Source organism: Thunnus albacares, chromosome 5 (genome assembly GCF_914725855.1).
Source record: "Thunnus albacares chromosome 5, fThuAlb1.1, whole genome shotgun sequence".
In the NCBI taxonomy this organism is placed as follows: Eukaryota; Metazoa; Chordata; class Actinopteri; order Scombriformes; family Scombridae; genus Thunnus; species Thunnus albacares.
In genome coordinates, this window is record NC_058110.1 from 31,292,186 (window position 1) to 31,315,587 (window position 23,402).

The 23,402-nt window shown below is 37.6% G+C and overlaps 1 protein-coding gene across 2 annotated transcripts in view; it reads right to left on the reverse strand.

Annotated features, from left to right (window-relative positions):
* oprl1 (opiate receptor-like 1) overlaps window positions 1–23,402 on the reverse strand; it is a 103,813-nt gene that overhangs the window by 74,128 nt on the left and 6,283 nt on the right. The window contains exon 2 of one of the 2 annotated variants that reach the window (XM_044352388.1): window positions 20,838–21,050. In XM_044352388.1, coding sequence (XP_044208323.1) covers window positions 20,838–21,043 — 206 coding nt within the window. In that variant the 5' untranslated portion in view covers window positions 21,044–21,050. Of the gene's footprint in view, window positions 1–20,837; window positions 21,082–23,402 lie in introns of both variants that reach the window. The other variant, XM_044352387.1, reaches the window with a different exon arrangement.

Here is a 23,402-nt window from a genome sequence, read left to right on the forward strand (position 1 = left end):
GAAGATGACAACCAAGATCAAAGAATGAAAATGGATAATGAGGGACTTCCATCTGATCTCTCATTCATTCTTTCTTTTTTCTTCTGACCACTCCAATACACAGCTCCACTGATCAGGTTTTAAAAGGAAATAAGCTGCATATTTCAATCTTCATGTCATACAGAGAGAGAGAAGGCGAGAAATAAACATGTTTGCTTTGGTTTAGGACAATAATTGTGTGGTTTAAAGCATCAGTACAACATAGCAGGTACAATATTTGGCATTAACTCAGCTTTTTCCTGAAAAAACAAAAGAAAAAAAACACCAATTTTATCATTTGTGAGGTTTTGTTCACATTCCAGGCATATATTTCTTACAATGAATTATGCTGACATAGAAGCCAGCCATTATGTTTCCTCTTATACTATTTAGCAAAATAAATATGTAATATGTAAATATATTTTTAGGATACAGATGCAGTCATACACTCCCTCACTCTTTCACTGACTCACAGACACATTAACACTTCAACACTTGAAATTTTCAGTAATGTATTTTTGATATTCATTTCCTGTGATTGTAATATAGTAAAAGCTACACCTTGCAGCTCCAGCTGTGTTGGCTTCAGTGCACATATGTACGTCTAAATTAAAACAAGATGTGACATTTGTTTTTGGAACAGTCTAAAAATTCATTGCTTGAGAAAATCCTGCTGTAAAATTCAAGCTCTTATACTGGCTGACTGTGAACCACTTAAGTAAAATCTACGCTTGAAAAAATGGTTTGTTAAAATCCACTTCAACACACATTAGATAATGACTCTGATCTCATTATATAACACTGTTAAACCAGCCCGAGATAGAGAGAAACATATGGTGAGAGAGGAGAGGTTGAGAGAGAATCAGGAATAGAATCAAAGAATGAAGGAAAGAAAAATTGATAGAGATTTAGTCAATTTTGGCAAATTACTCCTCCTTGCACTAAAGACATGTAGAAGAGAGATACTGAGCAAGAAGAAGAAGAAGGAAAAGGAAAGAGATTAATGAAATGATAAGAATAAATAGAAAGTGAACAGTTTGGCCTGTTAAAGCTAAGGACTCCACTTTCAATTCAATCAATTTACTTGATTTCATATAATATCTCCATACTCAAAATTAAATATCATGCACAAAAGAAAAAGGAGACGAGGAGGAAGAAGAGGAGAGGAAGAAGTCAAAAAGATAAAATAGTATATAAATATAGACCATTACTGTACATCCCATCACTTCTGGCTCCTCATTAGTATCAGAGTTAAGGTCTTTGCACACCAAGTCTGTTTTTTTCATCTGAAATTGTCACATGTTAAAAATAAATACGACGTCACGTTGTGTCAATCATGTTTACACACCGCTCCGAAAGTTTCGTCCGTCATTAAAGTTTTCGGAGCAGGTTCGATTTTCTGTGTTTTTTTGCATCTGTCAAAAGCCTTTACAGAGTTGTTTGACCACTCAGAGCCAAACGACACAGCCTGGAAACACTGATACTATCAGCTCCAGCAGAGAAGTCATACACAGACTGATCACAGGACAACTATTGACCATGATCTTGTCTGTATGTTACAGCGTTTTGAGGTTGTGCCCTGAATATCTGCAGATCCAGTCGAAAGGCTGATCACCTGTCATCACCTGTGATCAGATGTGTGTGTGCTGCCAGCTGCTGTTCACGATCAATTGGATCGTGGAAATTGGTGGTCTCCTCTTTACTGTGTGGTTCTTTCTTTTCCACAACCAAAAAAATCATCCTCACTGCTTGACGACTACATTTTGCCTCGTATTGCGAATTTTCGCAACGAATATAGTAATAAAACGCATCGGACTCAGTGTGCAAGGTTTCTGTGCGTAATGATTTTTGTCGGATGATGGATTAAAAAAATGCATATGAAAAAAACGGACTTGGTGTGCAAAGACTATTATAGTTTGCAGATACCTTTAGAGGGGCAGGTACTCAAAGTTTAAAGGGGGCCACATGGAACAAGATTTTAGCATACATCAACATAATATGCAGAATAACCTGTTGAATTATAGCAACCAATAATCTAATCGAATGTAATGTGAAATCCTACAGAAATCACATTCACTTATATTTGAGATCCAGCTCCATCTCTCCTCTCATGTCATTGGTTTTAGTGGTATCACTTTAAAAAGTCTTTTTGGCAAGTGGTAGGAAGTCTTTTCAATGACACAGGTGTCATAGAATCTGCTGGTTTTCACATGGTGCCAGCACAGACGCTGACAGATTGTCTGTCACCTTCATTGCTCATTAGGTGGGTTTTTTTTTTTCCTGCAATTGATGTCAAAGTCAATCTAATTTTGGAATCTTTAATCATCAAGTGGCAGTTAAGGTTAGACAGGGTGACCATTAACTGCCTGGTACTTTAAGGGAGAGCACAGATACAGTATGACAAAAGAGATTTTTCTTTACTTTGATTTAGAACTATCTTGCTTTGGGGAAAATACTTATCAGGGTCTCTGTAAATGCAAAAAAATGTCAACATCAAAAGCAACTAAAACATGACTGAGAGTTGAGAATGAATACTAGTAGGCTTGGAGTATCGCCATGTGTCCTGCTGCTTAGTGTTATCATATCATAAGCCTTCAGAAAAGTTACAGATTTCACACACAGCTTGACTTCAAACTAATCAAAAGAAAAAAAAATTGACTTTGAGATGGGTTACAGGACTTTTGATTCATTACCATGGAAATGAAGGAAGTCAAATGTAATATAATCATTGCCCAGCACCCTCACAGATTCGACGTGATGATGATGATGATGATGAACACATCACGGTATGAAGTCTGCAAGGGCTCAGTCCGTAAGTCTGGAGGGTGGACATATAGCTTCAGCCGTTGTTGCTGCTGTATGCAGTCATGTTTTTATCCAAATCAAAAGTAATGCAGTAATGCATCTTGACTACAAAGAGCACATCAGTCTGTGCATTAAAGATACAAATACAACATTATCTATTGAACCATAATTATCTATTTAACCATCTATATATCTAAACTTTCAACTGCATTGTACCATACTATAGAAATATGCAGCATAAATCATATGTTTAAAGCTACACATAAACACAGTATAGTAAAGTGAGAGGTGCACTGACAAACCAATCCACATCATATCTAAATTCACAATACAGATTGCAATAAATTAACTCTCTTTTTTTTTTCTCTCCAGGGTGCTTAGTCATGCTGCGGCAGTATCACAAGCACCTGTGCTAAAGGGAAGAAAGCAAACCACAAGAGCCAGAGTCACTATCCCTGATGACAGCCCCTTAAGAACAAACTATAACTGAGTCATCAAGATTCATTTGACAGGATGACAGTTTCACAACTGTTCTTAGGGTGGATTTTGGGTTTTGGCAGCCATCACCTCTGACTGCAGCATATTGTCACACAAACACAAACAGTCTTGAAGCCGTCTTGAACATCCAGTGCTTTGAAGAGAAGACAGTGTTCTTTTGAGTTTCATCTGAGCACTCGGTCTGTGTCCCAGAACCATTTTAGAAGTGACAAGGCTGTAATGTCACTTTGTGGTCACAAAAAGCCTTCTACATCAGGTGAACTTTCAGGTAGGTGATGTGTTTTTAAGAGCTGAGCTTGTGGGCTTGAGTGCTCTCTGAGACAATACCGGGAAGGATGTGAGACTGAAAACAGAATGAACCTGCAGGCAAAAGCTTTTAAGTTTTTTTTTTTTAAGGGCAAAATCCACCTATGATTGTAGCGATGGAGGATTGTGCTCAAACTAATGCTCATTTTAGTAGCTTCTTTGATTTACCAACCAAAATAAAACGAATAATAATACAAGATTCATAGTCATGCTAATCAGTACACAAAATCTGTACCACTAATATAATTTTTACTGCATCTTTCATTTCAACCAAAGAAATATGCCAGTTTAAGAGCTGTTATTTCTGTAAATTGACTTAAGAAAACCTGTACAGCTGCATATACTTCATCCACGGTTGTCACCTTTTTTTCTGGTTTGGGTACAATAAGATCAAAATCTCATTCTTAAACCGACCGACAAAATTAAGATTGTCTCAGTTGTTTTTCAACTGGTGGAAACAGCTGTCAGTGACCTCAGCAGGAGATCTATTTGAATCACTGAAGAAAGAGTGTGGGCCTGTGATTCACAGGTCTGGCTACTTCCAGCTACAGCTCTGATGACATATTTTTTGCAATATGTTAAGTGACAGTTAACCAGCATGATCTGAAAAAAAATATTAATTGAATGTCATGGGCCTGTGGACTCATGAATCTAAAAAAAAAAAACAGTCCAACAATTAAGGAAAAACCTCTTTTTTATGTCTTAGCTTTTTAGTCCAGTTGAATCAGACCCTGGTTCATTGATTCGTTTGGGCAGGTTTTAACACAGCAGTCATACTCATACTTGTGCTGACCAAAACAATCCTACCAAGACCCTTTTGAACTCTGAAGCGGTTTGTTTGTGGTGGGAACGTGATCCAACATTGATCCGACCCAACTACTAGGCGTACTCTGCGAGGTTTGAGCTAAATTTGCTGATTTGTCATTGCTTTGGTAAAGGTTTGGCTAGGCATAAAAGCTAGGGAAAAGGTAAGATTGCAGTCATGATAAAAAATAAACCAACATTTACTATTGGAGGGAAACATCCACGTGCTTTTGACTCTGAATAAGACATGGGACAAGTGTCTTTTTCAGAATGTTGAATGAAGTGGGCCTTTTTTTTTTTTAAAGTTACCAATAAAGCTAATAATCAGATTATAACATGAGCTGTTGCATGTGTGCAAGTCATTGTGAGTGCTTAATGTATCCATATATTGTCTTGTTATATTATAATTTCATTCAGTTTTGTGTAGATATTTTGATACACCTGTTAATCTGAACAGTGATGCCACTAAAGTGCATTGAAATTAAAAAACGAATAGAGAAAGACAGATAGGACACAAGGCAGAAAGAAGAGCTAGTGTGCATGTCCTGAAAATATGCAAATGAGAGTGTGTGTCTGTGAGAAGTCATGTGACAACCAGCTATATTTGGTGTCTGTTGGTGTCTCACACACACACACACACACACACACACACTTATGCAGACACCCTCTGTTCTCTGTACGAGGGATTGATTTGCAGTGCAAAAGTAAATGGGCTCATAATTCACCGTGGTCATTAGGAAGGAGGAAGGCACAGTCATTACCCTGTGTCTCACACACACACACACACACACACACACAGGCTAACTAGCACACACACAACAGGTACAGACAGAAACACTCGCAGACATACACTTATGCATTCATAGCGTAACAGCCATAAACAAACAGGAAGGAACAGTCCTTTATCTGTTTTGACTTTAATACGATCATTATACGAGCAGATTTTGCAATGTCTTTCTTTTTTATGCCAATAAATTAGAGACAAAAAAAAAACAGAGAACAAAAAAAAAGATACACACACGTCATCCACTCCAATCTGCAGAGTATTCCAGGTCAAAGGGTCAAGAACTAGCAGATATGACATGACAGCCATCCACAGCCTCTTCTCTCTGCTGGTTCGCTTCCTATCAAGGATTCGCACACGGATGACATGACAGCACTTTTTTTTTTTCTTTTTCGTATGTCTCTCTAATGCACAGACCAGCAGTCCCTTTTCCCAACGCTTTCAACCGTGCAAGAGCAGTTACCATCAAGATGTAATAGAGAGGTAAAGAATGTAAGATATGTGTTTGTGTGTGGTGGTGGGCAGGTGGTGTATACCAGACTTTTTTTGTTGAATGAGGTGCCTACTGGGATTTACGGCTCAGACTGGAACATAGCAAACAGTAAATTTGCTGGTCATAATGGGATGCACAGCTGCACGATCCCTGTAGTATAATCTTCAGGCTGATCTGTTCAATAGCCACAGCGGTTATTGTATGGTAAATTAAAACCAAGGTCATGTATGAATGCAATACTGATGATGTATTCAGTAGTATCTTTTATTACTTATTAAAGTAACAGAATATTATAGTAGTTATGTTCACTATAAGGTCACTCAGCTTTATCAGATATGTTCTGGATATCAGACAGACCCTTATACAAACCATAAAGTAAATTAACGGGTGCTCCAGATCGCAATTATTATTATTATTATTTTTGATGTTTCAGTATTTACTGATACTGCTTTTGCTTACCACGCAGTCCTGCTAAATAATATAACACATCTGCTGCCTCCATGACATGTATTAGTCATAATCGATAACATAGTGTTATTGATGAAGACACTCAATAAAATGAGACGCTTCCTTATATCTTAATATTATGACTGTTTCTCGCCTGTAAGGAGCTGTACATTAATATTTGTTTGTTTGGATGGTCATGGTTCTCAATGGTGAACTACTACTACTACTAATACTACTACTAGTACTACTACTAGCATGAGATAAATTATGGGTACATTTGGTAATTTCATTCAGAGGAAGCGCTTGGCCCCATATCACATATTCGAAGATATTAAAAAGCTACATCAATTCATTTGATGACTGATTCAGAGCCGTCTTTAATTATAACCACTCATTGTTTACTTTAACTTGAGGATCTTTTTTATGCTTGCGTGCTTGCGTGCAATTCCTGTTAATGTCTTTAATGTTATTAAATCAGTGAGTAAACTGTAGTCAAAGTGCTTCTATGCATTCTCCAATAAACTACATTCATCTTCCAATCATTCCTACCACTATGAAGAATCATCAGGATCTGAGGCCTGCGTCTCGAAATTAGATTATGTTGTTAGTCAGTTATCTCGGCGGCTTTGTTTACACACACATAACGCTGCTACCGAGAAACACTTCACCTAAATATGGAGGGCAAGATTTCATGACAAAAGGCATCAATATAACAACCATCTGCCACCTTTCATGAAAAGCAACAGTCTTGAATCCCTAAGTGGAATAGGTTTGAGGAGCACGCGTGAGCAAATCCATCAAGTTAGCTTGACAACATCATAATAGCTTTGTGGCACAGGCCCCTGATATATACCTATTTGGCTAAAAATACATTTTTGCTAATATTTCAAATAGCAAATACCTTCAAATCTAACACATAGAACCCGTAAAATCTCATGAAATATTGAAATAAATGTGACACAATTAATCACCAACAATGATTTATGCTTTTTGCTGTATCAACAGATGTAATGGTGGCACTGCAGTAACGGTTAAAATATTTAAAGATAACAGAAAATAAAAGCTTACAGCAATAGCATTGTTTTCTTAACTTTCACCCCTTTTTGTTTCTTCGCTTGTTCCTTCTTTACCTCTTCATTTCCGCCCTTTCTTTCTCTCCTTCTCTTTTTGCCTCATTTGCCGTTTACTCTCCTCTCTCCTGTCATGTTCCCCTTCCCTTCCTACCTAGTGTTAGCGGCGCGCACAGCACCGCTAGCATGGCTGTCAACTCTCAGTCTTGTTTTTAACCTTTACCCAAAAGTCTGTCAGTCTATGTTAAGTAAAACAGCCGTGTCCAGATGCATCATTCTCCAAAGTAAAAATCAGAGCAGCAACCTGCAGACAAACCTGTGTGACGACTGAAGGAAAAAACTAAACAGACTTAGTCAGGAGGAGGATAATGACTATTGCTGAATGCAGATAACACACACACACACATACTCTGATAAGTAAAGGGGACTACAGAGGAGATGAAAAACGAGAGGATATCAGATAATGTGACATTGGATGCTTCCCACTCTTTCTCCCTGATTCTCTTTCATTTCGCATCTTTTTCTCTCTGTGGCCTTTATTTGTCTTAGCTTGTCTTTGTATGTCTCTCTGTTTATTGACCTTCCCCTATTTCTGTCTCTCTTCTCATCTTCAATCTATTTTCACTAAAAACAACTCTGAATAACACCCTGGATCTGGACATACCATTATTGGGGTCGGAATGAATTTTTCTCTGAAAGATACAGAGATAGATGAAGATACACACAAAAAACATTTGAATTTGACCTTGGTAATGATGCTGAATGAAAAGGGCACACACACACAAAGACACACACGCATACAAAAATTTTAATTGGTCCTGAGCTGACTGAGAGGTCAAAACCAACACTGTGTGTGTGTGTGTGTGTGTGTGTGTGTGTGTGTGGGTGTTTTCTTTTCTTTTCTTTTTTTTTTGTGACAAACACACTCACACTCAGGCCATCTGTGTAATTACCTATTCAGTCAGCTTCATGTCTCTGAGCCAAAGTATGAATGTTTGATGTCTCTATTCAGAGAGACACTTTTGGATTGATACAAGTGTCTGACGTCACCACAACAACAGCAGAGTGGACCGAGAGATCATTGTCCTGTAGAGGGCCGGTCCACCAGCAGCCATGAAAGCTGAGCAAAACACCGCACACACATCTGTCATTTAAACCAACGAAAAATAAGCTGTAAAACCAGTGTTTGCAGTGGTAAATAAGCAGTAGCTTATTTGCATTTTCATTCCATTTTGCTCTTCACTTCATAATACCACATCATTTTTAACCCTTATGCTGTCTTAAGGGTTAAGTCGCTATGTTCAACAGCAGAGAAAACTCCCTTAATGAGCTTTTTCTCAACTTGAAATTTGATGACTTTACATAGAACATTAGAAAAAGTGAAACACTGCCTTTGTTCACATTTCCATGACAGCTGTACAACACCAGGGTATGAAGATTATCTCACTTTCATTTTTGACCTGGCAGCTATAAAATCATTTGCACACTACAACAACCACGAACACATACACACACACATATTTTTGTCAAAGAACAGCAAAATAACACAGTCCTTATCGACAGAATGGCAGCACAAAATGTCATAAGGATGACCTCGGGGCCCACAGGAGATGCAGTTGCCAATGCCCAAGATATCACCTCAACAGTCTACATGTTCATCACACCAGCCATCGAAAAAATCACCTTCTTTTCAGTTTACTTTTACACAGATTAAGGTCTGCTTGTAAAATAAAATATTTTCTCTTTCTCTCTCTCTTCAAGTGATCCAGTTATTTGCAGTTTGAACTTCGAACCAAAATGTAAAGTATTAATTAAACTACCTTTATATTGTCAAATATAAGCTGGTAACACAAGTAATCACATCGTCACATATCATATAGTTGTGGGTGCAACATATTCAAAGAAATAAAGGTCCAGAATCCAGAATAAAGGTGTGGTAAAACAAAATAAAAAAGTATTCAGATACAATATTTAGTTAAAAATCAAGACAAAATCTGTTCAAATATTGTGTTTGAAGTTTTTTTTTTTCTCCTTTTTTACATGGTGGACTTGAATAAATAAATCAACAAGCTCACAGTCCATCAGCTCACAGACCAGCAGCCTGTTTACCATCAGAGATTTGCTATCTGGGCCACTCTGTGAAGCTCAGAGCCCAGTCACAATCTAATTAGACTCTCTGGTACTAAAAACTCAGTTCAATGCCAGATCTGCTTTACAGCAGATGGTCAAAACTGATCCACACTGACTCACCACTTTGTAACTAAAATTCTGGCCATTTTAAGGATCTTAGGCAGAGAGAAGTGTTTAACAACTGGATTTAGAAATAAGTTTTCAGTTTCCAAGAAATACTTTTTTTTAACACCATAGAACAGCACATACATATATAAGAACGCACCAAATACCTTATGTACATGCATAAACGATATATCAACATCTGGGGGTGAACAAATGGAGACTGGAAAAAGAAGAAGTGTCATCACTTCAACTAATTTCCTTCTTTCCTCTCATTTTTCTCTCTATTATTCTACTACCCCTGACAACATGTCCGTAGGGAACAGAGAATAACAGAGAATAAACACTTCCTTCTTAGTGAATTCCACTCTGTCCTCCATGTTTCCATCTGGGGATTCAAACGAAAAACAGCAACATCCAGATTCATTGTGACTACTTAGCCAATCAGTATACAGCATTTAATTGGCTCAGGTGTGTTCTCTACTGCTCTCCGGGGACAGTTAAGATTTACTTGACATCCTTCTTCTGTTCCTATTGCCCTTATGTGTATTCTCTTCCTTCACTTACATCCTGTTCTCGCTCCATAGATCCACCTTGCTCAGTCTGGTCAGCCAACAACAATATGAACATTGTTATTATGTGTTGCACAGCTGAGCTATATCACCTTTCACCTTTTTTTTTACTGGATTTGTTTGTTGTTTTACTGCTTGGTTTTCTTCAAATCGTTCATGTGATATATTGTTTTATTGGATGCTACATATGTTTTTTTTTTATTCATTTACTTGAACTAATAATGACTGACTTGAAAATGATGTGAAACATGTCCCTCCCTGACATCCAGTGACCCCCTGATTTGTGTTTTTTTTTTTTCATGAAGCTCTCAAAAAAATGTTGAAAACATCTTAATATCTCTTTTTTCTTCAAATACACACAGAGTCAGCTATTCATAGACACTTCACATGCCGTCTTTCATTGTTAAAGCAAACGATACACATCAAAACACTCCTCTAGAGCTGCACTTAAAAAAATCAAACTAATATTCTGACACCAGCAGATTACAAAAGTTAAAAAAAAGTCAATCATAGCAGTTCTCAACATCAGTGGGAGTTAGTTTTAAAGTGGGATGAGTCGGTGGTTCCAGAAGTATTTTTTTCCACTTTAAATTTCCATTTTAAAGCTGTACTTATCATTACTTTTATATTAACTATTGGTCAAAAGACTACAATTAACTTGAAAGGAGTCATGTAGCCGCAAACCCACAGAGAATTATCACTAAGGCTGCAGTCCCCTTCAGCTCTTCAAAGCATTTCAGTGTCTTTCAGTTCATTGTTTTAGTTTTAACAACTTTATTGTTTTGGTTTGGTCTCACTGCTCTAATCAGCCTTGTTATTTGGTAGCAGTAGGCAGCTGTTTTCAGCACAAAAAAAAGAATCTGATAAATCAAACAGCTCAGCTCTCCAAACAATAGACAGACAAAGAGATGGACTTACTGGTGAGGAAAGTGGAAGATTAAGCAGTTAAAGAGCCAAACTCAGGAGTTGGTGGAGACCAAACTAGAGCTAAAATGAGAGTGAGGGTGGCCAGACTCCAAATGAATGCTAATGTTGCCCTGTGTCTGCTGGGTGTGTAAGTATGCAATTGTTGCCTAACATTTTCACCATATCAAAATCAATTAATACATAAATTTCTTCTTTTAATCCTCAGTGTTCCTAAACATAGAAACATGACAGTCTTTTGGGAATAATTTAACAATATTACAGCCATAAAATACATATTATGTATTTTATGGCTGATTTAAACTGTTGAATGTTCTATCAGTTTTCTACAAAGTGCAATCTTTATTTTCAGATCACCATTAGCAGATGCACAACAGAATATCGAGTTCTGTGACTGGATGTTTCTTAACAAAAATCCCCTTGAACCAGAACTGTTTCATCTTCATCTGGGGCTTGGACATGTCCCAACTGTCAGTCACCTCATATTGTCTATGCAGAAAATGAATGATCCTTTACTTTCTGAGCTTTTTGGTTCCAAGACCCATTGGTACAGTCGCACAACACCTTAGATTTGATCATTTGTTTTTTCCTTATTATTATTGTTATTGTTTTTTTAATATCACCTGATGTTTTTTTGCTTTAAGAGACGATTTCATTGTGATGTTTCAGAACTGATGCTAAGGGCTGATGATGTCCTAAAATGTACAACGTGGATCGGTCTGTTGTTATGGAAACAGAATCCTTTTCCCTTAAAAAAATCCCTCCAGGCAGCACTTTTTCCCCCACAAAAAAAAAAAAAAAAAAGAAAAGAAAAGAAAACTGCACCATGTGAAACACAGCTTCAGTCTTCCATACTCTGTCTCTCTTCTCTTTATCTCTGGGCTGCTCTGTGCTGAATTCAGCATGATGTTTGTGTCTCCCTATGGTCCACCTTCTTTTTTGGGGGGCCTGTGGCACTAAACAGATGCTCGTAGGAATCCCTGCTTGTGGCTCCTGCTGTTGCTATGAGCCAAAAAACATGCCTGCACTGCGGTGCTCTGCTAGTGAAAATTAAAACTCTTTTTTCTACTGTTGTCTGACAGCGCTGAGAGCTGAAAACACATTAAGCTTGCAGAGCTGTCAGGACAAGTGTTAAAGTATGTCTTGGAACAAAAAGCAAAAAGACGATGAGTTAAGAATTTCCTGACAGACACTCAACCTCAATTAACGCTGCTCGATGGCTTTTCCTTAGTGCCTTTCATTGTTAATGATTTTTGTTTATAAAGGAAAGGTGTAGTAGGAATACGTTGTCTGCCGCGCTCTCTTTCCATCTGTCATTAACTCTGCCATTTCAAATCTTATGCATGGTTCTTGCATGAATAATAACATTTTCCCTTTCTTCTCTCTTCCTCAGAAAGTCCACTTATAAACAAACTTTGCAGAGTTTGACATTGCATAGAGCAAATTACTCAAGTACAGTGTGGACGTGCAGATGTCTACTATATCTGTATATTGCTTGTGCCCATTCAATGTGAGAAAGTGACAGCTTGTTCAACTAATTCATTTTAATTCAGTCCATACTGGCCCTGAAGTGTGTATGTCTTCACATGACTCCAATGTAAAAGATGGGTGTTTTTCCAACCTTTAGTGTTAACAGGACATAGTGTGTCCTTTATGTAAAGGTGGAAAGTAAGGTTGTGGAGGTCGGATGGGTGCAGGCGATACATGGATGGGTGTGTAGCGTGTCAGACATTAATACAGGAGACAAGAGTTTGCTTTCCATAAAAGACAAGCTACTAATGTTAGCTTTTTGTGGACTGTAAACTAAATTGTTCCCTTTAAAAACAGAGTGTTTACAATGTCCAGATGTTGCAAGTTAAATACGCCACTGAACAAAATCCGTTCAGGGTTTGCAGATCGTATCAGCGTTCTTGTCAGGTAATATGGTTGGACAACCAAGAACTATTCTTCCACTCCAGCTCAGCAAGGAAGTACTGCTTGCCAAAAAGAGAATTTAAAAACACTGTCAATTTGGAAGACACTCACTTGATTTGACGAATGCAAACTGCTGAAGCTTCAGGTTAACTTCAGCTTAACTCGCCTTTTTGAAAGCAAATGAAGGGATCACCTCACGGCCAGTTGACTCAAAAAAATTAGAAGCTACAGATACAAATAATCAAAGCTGATTTTAATCAGTATGTCATATTTAATATAAATAGTAAGACACTGTAGACTGGAAATGACAAGTAATAGATAAGAAGGCAGTTCTTGGTTCTCACTGCACTATTCTGTGCCTGCTGCCATCAACACATTGTGTATATTCTATTGATGTATCTTTCCTCATGTTCTTGTTCTCCATTTGAAATTTTGATTTCCTTTATCTTTATCCTGGGAGGAGTCCAGTTGACATAATCCTTGTGGGCATTTCAATCAATCTGCGTCTCTGTTTGTGGACTAAATAATCAAGTGAACCACTGGACGAATCCCAGTGTTCCTTTGTGTATTTGTCAATCTTTCTTTCTTTGTCTCTTTCTGCCTCTCTCACAATGCTGGCCTCCCACTGTCCCTGCCTCCCTCCATCACACCCGACACCTGAACACAACATGCCCATGTTTGTCTTTGTTTTTCCTCTGTTTCTCCTCCATCGGATCTAACTAGACTCATGAGGGAGACGTTTAACAGTGATACATAACAGTGTGTGTTTGTTTTTCTGTTGGTTGAATGTCACATCTTTCCATTTGACTTTAAGAGTGACTTCATTTCCTTAGCTGTAACTGTGAAGAAGTGCAGAGGCAGTGCAGTATGAAAACTCCCCATACTAGCCACAAACTGTATAAAAACATGATCTAGTGTGTATTATATCCAACATTACATCCCCCCCGTGCTTTTAAACTGAAATAAAGTATCAGAGCTTTCTGAGCTTCTCAGCTCTCACACTGAAAATCATAATAATTATTCACCTTACATTATTTATAGCCTCCAGACATTTTTAACTTCATTATAACAAAGAACTTCATTATAATAAAGAAGAACCTTTTAAAGGACTTTTCATACGTTTTCTCACAGATTGGAAATTGATCATATTCAGTAGTCTGGATGTCCAGGTATTGAGTGGCAGGGTCCTGTTCTGTGATCATTATTTTCGTTAATTGCGACTTTTTTGTATTTTACCTTTATTATTGTCTCTTTCTGTGATTGTCTTCTTTCTTTTTTCTTAGTTAATATTATGTTTCTGAACCTTTTATCCCCACCATTTGCAATTTCAGCACACATATATAACATCCAAGTTTTCTGAGGGCTGAATTAAACCAGAGCCAATTTACTACTTTCCCAGAAGATTAGACAATTAGGCTTTCATCATCATAAGCTGTGATATTTGCCACTTGCTAGACCAACCTTAGCTGTGCCCCTCTGGCCAAACTGGGATTTTAGTGCTAAAATAACTGACAAAGATGGTGGCAGTAAACAACAGTTAACATCATAGATGGTACACAGATGGATGTGTGGGCAGAGGACTCATACATGATGGTCAAGAAAACAAAGTTGTGAGAACACAACAGTAGTAAAGTGTGTCTGTATGTGTGGGTGGGTGGATGGGTGGGTGGATGGGTGGGGGTGGTGCATGTGTTTGTGCAGGTTAAATATCACCCCTTCCTGTCTGCTTTAAAAGAATGACTCAGACTTTTCTTAACTGTGAGAATTTCTTAAAACTGCAAAATGTCACATCTGGTGCACAAAGTCCCAAATCAGCTTAATTTATTTTTCATTTGGTATTTTCTTTTTTCTCTCTGCATTCATTCTACATAAATAAGTGAGTGCGTCATGTGGCCCACAGTTACGGGACTTGAGCTCCTGAACCTGCTCCATACCTTCTAGATAAAATATGAGTCCATCCCTGGTAATTACCCACAATCCATCACCTTAATACTGAGTCTAGCAGAGACATATTGGTCTCCATTCTTTAAGTCTTTGGGATAATTGGACATCTTTAAATTCAAAGCACTCGGCTGATGCTCTGACCTGCGCTCGGTCTGTGATTATTCTTTAATGCTTTCAAGCTCTTTAAGCCTCCAAGAGCCAGTTTGATTCACCTGTAGAGTTTTAACTATTGGAGAATTTATACTGTAAAGTATACATAATGTACATATATACAGTATACTGTATTTATGTGAAGTAGTGTAAAAACACACACAATCAGATGAGATAACTTTCTGATAAACTTTTGATTTAAATTTTTGATACAGTGCTTTAATTCTATATGATATCAGTACTCCATGGCTTAGCTTATAAAAGTAGCAATCTACATTTTATGTATTTAATGAATTTACTTTTTTACATTTACACAAGGAATTACTTCTGCATGGTTTATACTTGGGCTAAGGAATTTGGCATTTCTTCCCCACACTATGTGCTTCCCACATTTTGCCACATTACATCATATTTGATACACTATAAATGTGTTACTAGCAGAAGGAAAAACAAAAAAATCACTATTCCACTAAGTGGTCTCTGTAAGTAGGACATGAGAAGAACTGTATGTAATGAGGAGTAAAGAAGGTTATCTTTCCAACTTGGCACAAACTTGGATGTCAACACAGGCAGCAAATAAGGAGGTGATTCAGTGTTTCCAGAAGGAATAAATAATCAAGATAATATAACAAACCTTCAAAACCTGTTGGTAGAAATAAACAGTTTACACACTGCATGCACGTCTGTGAATGCAATATTCATTAACACCAAATAAGGCCAATGTTTTAAGCACTTATCCCTCATTAGAACAGAAATGACAATATTTAACTTTTGTCCTCTTTTATTCAAGAGCGTGGTCTTTCAATTTGAGAGCATTAATTATTGATTTCAAATTCAGTTTTTGTAATGCTTCCCCTCAAACCCTGCCCTCACACTCAAACAACTCCTGCTTTGTGCTTAGATTTGCTCTGTTTCTGCTCAAACTGTCTGCTCGCACTCAGATTTATATTGTTGCTTGTTTCCTTCTCCAGCTTCAGCCCTTCTCCTCGCACTGAGGCTGCTTCTGTGCACTTGTAAAATGGTTAAAATGTGGAGTGTAGCACAGCTTTTATGTACACATTAGGATACGTGTTGGGTAAATAATATAAATGTCATGCAAGTAGCCAATTCACACAATCCATGCATTTAAATAAAAATGCTATTTTTTAAAAAATACTTATCAATACTTTTATTTTTAAGATATAACTTCTGACCAATCTACCTCTACCTACATTTTTCTTTTCTGTTTTTTTTTTTTGCTCACACAATTAACCCCTGCAGTAGATGTGGGCGTTCAGAAGATGTCTCCAATAGTGTCGTGTTAACCGTTCTTTGGCTTCTTTATGCTTGTCATGAAACATGTCACAAACTGCAGTAAACGTCTGAACCTGTGTGAGGAAAAGTATCTAATATGATCACAGAAATTCATCAGTGGATTTTCAACTGAGGGTTAGAGGCTAATGAGAGCACCTCTGCTTTTATTCATTTGGTCATGGCAAGTGTTGTGGTTGGCTATCTTGTGTAATCAGCCCTTTCACGCAACCTGACACAGTTAGATGACGGAGGCTACTGCCCTCTGATACCCGTGATGAGGGCGAATTGTCGGGGGCAGCCATCTTTACTGAGGGCAACTGCTGAGAGCTGACACCGCTGAGCAGGAGGGCGAGCTGACTACAGCTGTGATTCACTACTGGTTTGTGTGTTTCAGAAAGTGTGTGTGTTTCGTGTGTTAAGTAGCGTATGTATTGGTGTGAATATCATGTGTGCAGATAGAATAATTCCCAGTGTGTGTGTGTGTGTGTGTGTGTGTGTGACACTCATATGTCTGTCTACAGAACTCCTGTTAGTGTCAGAATGAGAAAAGGTGTAACACAGAAAGTAATTATCTACAGTCGAGGCGATGCAGCAAGCGTGGAGACAGCCTTGTAACACACATGCACAAACAGCGTTACTGTGAGCTCCCACCTCACTTGCTGCACACTTTAAACCTTGCAATCATTTTACAACACTGTGAAAACAAAACACAGAAAATTTATTTATATAGAACTTATCAAAACCAGAGATTACAAAGTTCAAATGCAACATACATGTTACATTACATCACATTAATTTCCCATATAAATCAACCTGCAAACTAGGGATGTGCAGAGATCCCAGTATTTGTATTTGTATTCGAATAAAAGTGGATAAAAATCCTGTTTTTGTTTTTATTACACTTTTAATTTCAGGAAATTAAAGTGTTATAATAAGAATTCATGAATAAACTATCTTACAAAGTAGGTCCCCACACTGGGTTTTGAACTCCCAGATCATAGATGACTGCGCTGACTACTGAGCTAAAACTTTACTCATCGCCTCATTGCAGACAGACCTCTACCTATTTATACACCCATAACACAGAGACAGCACACCATGTAATGTGTAGGGAGGAACTTCAAAGGCAATTATTGCTTTGCACTTTTCATTTATTGCCTATTTTTTACAACCTAACTTTGTGGAAAGGAGAAGGGGAACAACAGGTTATAGAGAGTCACTTGGGAGCAGTTTACATGTGTCAGTAGCTCAGCTTTATCTCTGGGGAACACCCCCAACAAATAATTTTTAAAATATTTGTATGAAACAAATATTCGTATAAAACCCACTATATGTGCTTTGATCAATAATGTATTTATATTCGGGCACACCCCTACTGCATACACACATAAACACACACATGTGGACAAATTTACCCAAACCGAATACGACTATGACCAAATACATTTTTAGAGGCAATATAAAAGAGAGAGGTAGAGTGATGTAAAAGAGGTTATTTAAAAGGCCTTTGGGTAAAAAATATGATTTCAGAAACAAACAAAAAAAGGAGATACTGGATTTGCAAGTCTGAGTTTGTCAGGCTTGGTTCTCTTTAGTGTTATACCAGGAGACTAGCTAATAGGTTCCTGCCTGAAGAGCTCAGACTGCGTGCAGGTTGATAAGGCAACAGTAATTCAGACATATAGCCTGGAGTCAGGCCATGAAGTGCTTTAAAAGTAATGAGTAAAATCTTAAAATCGATTCTGTAGCTGTTTTTTTTTTTTTTTTTAGTCGTCTAGCCACTGTACTCTGTACAATTTGGAGTCTGTGAATTGTTGTCTGATTTATGTCAGCTAGGAGACCATTACTGTAATCTAAACATGAGGAAATGAAAGCATGTATGATGGATTGGTGTATCTCTTAGATGATAAAAGCAAGACTGGACAACGTTGCTAACACAGATTTCAAAGTTAAGGTTGGAATCAAATAAGACACCTATAATGCCTAACAGATAATGCATGTCTAGAGTAAAATCAAGGTTGTGAAAGTTAGCGCATTCCGATCCTGTAGAAACTTCTGATTAAAACCACCAGTCCAGTGCTTTGTGAAGTTTCATATGACACAGGAAGAAGCTGAAGAACAGGATTAATATCTCACTAGTATTTGTTGGTTGTTCAATCTGTTGTACTTTAAAGGAATCTGGGGGTGATATTTGATCTGAAAAGAAGTAATTTAAAAGAATCAATGCAGCTTGAGTTGAACCTACAGCGAATCAAACGGGCTATTAAATGTGTAAGAAAAACTCTATCTTATAAAAGCACTACAAACTCTACTGTCAGCTGCATAAAACCGCTCTAGATCTCACAGGCTCAGTTTTTGCTTAAAGATTATAGATGTAAAACACTGTAGACTCATTTGCTTTCAAAACTCCAGATGGGTGAAAAATTAAAGGAGAAACCTGAATAAATTTGTGCAGAAACATTAAGAATACAGATTCTTCCATACAGTAAACGACGGGTTACTGAATGGTTTAATGATTATGAAAATGATGAATGATGTCGATGAATGATTTGTTAAAACAATGCTCTCCATCACCATCAATAAAGCACCACATAAGGGAATATTTCAAGGAAGAATACAGTTCATCCCTCTATTAGAGTCCCAGTGATTTGGAGATTCAATGTCAAGGAGCATTGAAGCTGTTCATCTGCATATAATGAACAATAATTCTGTAACTACATGGTTTGTTTTTTCTTCAGATAGATATTCAGAAACTTGTTTTGGCGGACAGTTCAGGGAGAAATTTGTCAACGTTTCCATGACACCCACCATGTTTTTTTTAGTTTGATATACAACAAACAAGGACAGTGTTGTCAATCATCTGTTATGCAGATTTGACATGACATCTGTCTCGAGCAAACAAGTGTTGAGCCTTAATACTGAGCAAAACTACAGCAAAGCACCCCAACAACAAAGTCACAAACACACACACACACACACATATACACAGTCTCCTGGTTAAACATGATATACATGAGCAGACAGCAGCTGCCCACAAGGCTGAACCATGACCACACATGCACTAACTCACAAAACACCCATGTGTCCACCTACGCTTGTTTCAGTGAAATCCACAGGGGAATATTGTGCATGTACACACACACACACTGACATTCAGGACAAGACATTTGTCTGCCAGGCTTTTGATAAAAAATATCTGCACAATGAAAAGATGTGTACACACACGCGCACACATTTTATTTTTGGCCACTTTCATGTCCTTTATTTCTCTGTTGGGCAGTTTCTGAAAAACCTGCTTTAAAGTGCATGAAACATTTGACCTCATACAAACACACATATCATATCTGACCTGTGGGTCGTACAGTTACTATATTCTTTTTCCTTATGTTTTTCTTTTTTCTGCTAAGAATGACTTGTGTGCAGGGCCGCTGCTAACCATTTGGAGGCCCTAAGCATAATGGGGGTCATGGGGGCTCTGAGTCGAGTCTGAGTCGAGTCCCAAGATAGGCTCCAGTGCTCCAATCTGGCACGGTCAAAGAGCTGATATACAAATAAAAAAAAGTCTACATTAAACAAAAATGACACAGATGACACCATGACTTTTTTTGGACTTTAAGGTATTACAAATTGCGAGCTTTGTGTCTTCTTCGCTTTTTATATATTAGGTAAAAACATCTAATTTGCCTGAATTGAGTGATAGGGTACATACAATGAAAAAAACAACAGTGATTATTCTTTCTAGTACTGGTTTATTTGAATATTTTGTAGATTTGTTTGACGTTCCCATTCTATGCATCATCTTCACTCCTTGGGAAGGTGGGGAGGGTCCAGAACCCCAGATTGGGAACCACTGGTCTAAAATATGTAAAAAATAAGGACTAGTGCTCATAAGGAGTACAAATCTTTTCAGTTTACAGTAAAAACATACACAGAAAAGCAGCATTTTGGTGCTTTTACTTGATAAATGACATAAATTATTATCAATATTAACACTGAATAATTTTACATCAATTAATGTATTGATTTATGGACTTATAATTCAGCACCAGTATAGGACAGATGGTGGGAGACAGAGCAGCTGTTGTGACACTGAGCACTGACTCTTCTGTAAAACGGCTGAAAAGATCAAAAAGACTATTTATATGTTTAGACTAGATTATTTATAGATGTATTATAGAAGTATTTCATTCCTTTAGTTTTGATTGCTATAGCAACAGCGATCATATCATCATTCCTGACTTCAAAGGCTTTCAGAGGATTTTTTCTGAAAATGTGCCGTGATTTAACTGGAAGTCTGAGCCGTAGAGGTTTCTCAATTATATAACTTTTGAGACGATAGAATCTCATATACATCATTTTCAACAAGACTGAGCTAAAAACAAAAATTAAAGCCGGCAAAGTGAGATCAATTCAAATGCAAATCAACTTGTGTCAAGAATTTTCTTGAAGCTATAGTGTCTTCTTCACTCTAGGGTAGCAATCTGACCCTCATTCCTAGCAAATAGTTGAAACATGTTGCTTTATTTTGGAAATAGGTTCAATGCAACATATTATATACATGCAGAAACTCATGTATCTCTTACCTTATGATGACATACATGACCAGGAAGTTGCCCACAAGGCCGATGACACAGACAATCATATAGACGACCACGATGGTGACCTTCACTCCAGTCGGCAGTAAGGCATCGGTCTCGTTGTAAGCACTGAAGTTGCTCTGGAAGAGCGAGTTGTTGTAGAGCTCCAGGTGGCTCAGCTCGTCCAGCAGGAGGTCGTCCGGGAACTCCATCTCTGAACTAGAGCAAAGAGAGGGAGGTTTGCTCCAGTCTGTAGGGTAGTAGGAGTGGAGGCTTGGTTAGAGCCACATATCATCTTTAGAAACTTTTTGACAGAGCCACTGTATCTATAAATTTATGATAATGTGCTAATGTCTCAAAATTACCAGTCTAATCTTTGAAATGGTTTGCCTCCAGCACACAGTCACATTGACTTACAGCATTGACTTTTGCCTGTCACCAAAGTGTAGAAGAAGAGTAACCACAATTGACTGCAACTGTCCAATCATAGCTTGGCAACTTTGCATGCTTTGGATTTCTGTTGAAACATGGGGCTGCAGTAAGAGTGGTATTCCGTATATAAAGAGTTTGGATAGTGGTTTCTTTTTTTTTAACCTTTACCAAAACCAAAATACAAGAGAAAAAGTGTAATGGATTAATTAAACAGTGTGTTTGTTTGCTCTAACGTCAGCTGCAAATGTTAGCATGCTTGGCTAACTAGCTTACAATCTATAGTAGTAATCTAACCCAACATGCCTTCCAAAGTCAGGGGTTTTTCATATTAATATTACTTTGTGGGGTTACTGGTTACTGGTTTTTAAAACACTCTGTTCTCGTCTAGCACATCCACTGTGTTATATTTCTTTAATGTGTGGGAACTGGTCCTGGACTATATCAGAGTGTAGGCTTGGTTAAACATTACTGCTCTTTATTGGATTTAGGGACCTTTACACCCCAGCAACCCCAGCTTATATTTTTCCTTGTCATACATATAATAATATGACTAACTAGTTCTACACTGTAATACTAGAAAATGCCTTTTCTTTATTTCCATGTCTTCTACATGGATCATATAGTGAGGATTAGGGCTGGGTGTCAGTACTCAATACTTTTAAGGTATCAACCAAAATAACCCAGTACTAAGTAGTACAGAAACCTCTCCAGTCAAACGACACCTGCATTTGATCCTTTTTGTAACCATATCTAGAAAAAAAAAAACTATTTGTATGGTTGTGCTTGCAGCCAATAACTGCAAGCATTTTTCAATTTAATGTGACGTGTGATTGGCCCACTATCGCAGCAGCTACAACCCATTCAGTCTGTGGTGATAATACTTCATTGTACCGTTTTGTACAGTTATTTCATACATATTTCAATCATTTGAACACTTTTAAAAAGTATTTGTGTGAAAATCATTTGGATGGGGAGGAAATGGTGGCATTTTACGCAACTGATTGCTTCCATTCACATGATGGATGCAGAATGAAGTACTCTACTGGTATTGGTATCACTTTAAGGGTACTGGTATTGTATTTTTTTTAACTACACCAAGCCCTAGTGAGGATGCTTTCATTTTGCCTGGGACATGCAGCTTTAGCCTCAGTCTATCAGCACAATAATATGTATATAGACATCTTTTATACAATTCTCATTTTAAAATTAGTTAATTGTCATTTTAGCTGACAAAATCAGTGACAAAATCAAATCAATCAATCTACTTCTGTCTGATATCAAGGACCTATTCTTTCAAAAATGACTAAGAATTATGTGTGAATTGCAATTTCTGATGATCTGGTGTTTCTTTTCTGGGAGAATGAAACGACACCAGCAGTGTTTTTTTTTTTAATTTACTTTTTCTTTCAAGTTGGGACAACTACATCTAAGGTTACAGGAAGATCATCTCCATGGTTTAAATAAAAGACAGTAGGAGACATGATGCAAACTTTGATTTTGTGCACCCAATCACTAGGATTTTGTTATGGCAGAATAACAATATGACACTACTTCCTGCTTTGCAAGTGAACATAAACAAAGGTTGCTTCAAACCGTGGTGGGGCAGATAAATAAAGCAGAAAGGACAGATGGGGAAAAAATGGAAAGGAGGGGGTAGGGCGAATAAATGGAAACAAGAAGGAGAGGTAAAAGGAAAGAGAGGGGAGGAAAGGAAGGAAGAAATGGATGACAATGAAGGAAAGCACAAAGAGAGAAAGATCAAAAGGAAAAAAAAGAGAGAGTGTGGAAGGAAGGAAGAAGCTTGATTCAGGATTTATCTAGGAAGAATAATGAGCAAATAGGGGGGAAAATGGAAAGTAGATGGGAGGAGGGGAAGGAAGAAAAGAAGTCAAGGGAAGGAAGAAACTAAAAAGAGGAGCAGCAAAATAAGGAGGAGAGGAATTGACAGCATCGAATTTTCTATTAATGCACTGCCACGTGAAGAATATATTAATGCCAAGATGTGTGAGGGAGAGACTAAAGGAAAGAAAGAGGGCGCGAGAGAAGTGTGTGTGTTGGGGGGGTGACATCAATATTTATGAGAGTTAATTCGGTGAAAAGAGAGAGAGTGGCTGTGGTTGTATATTTGACTTTTTTATT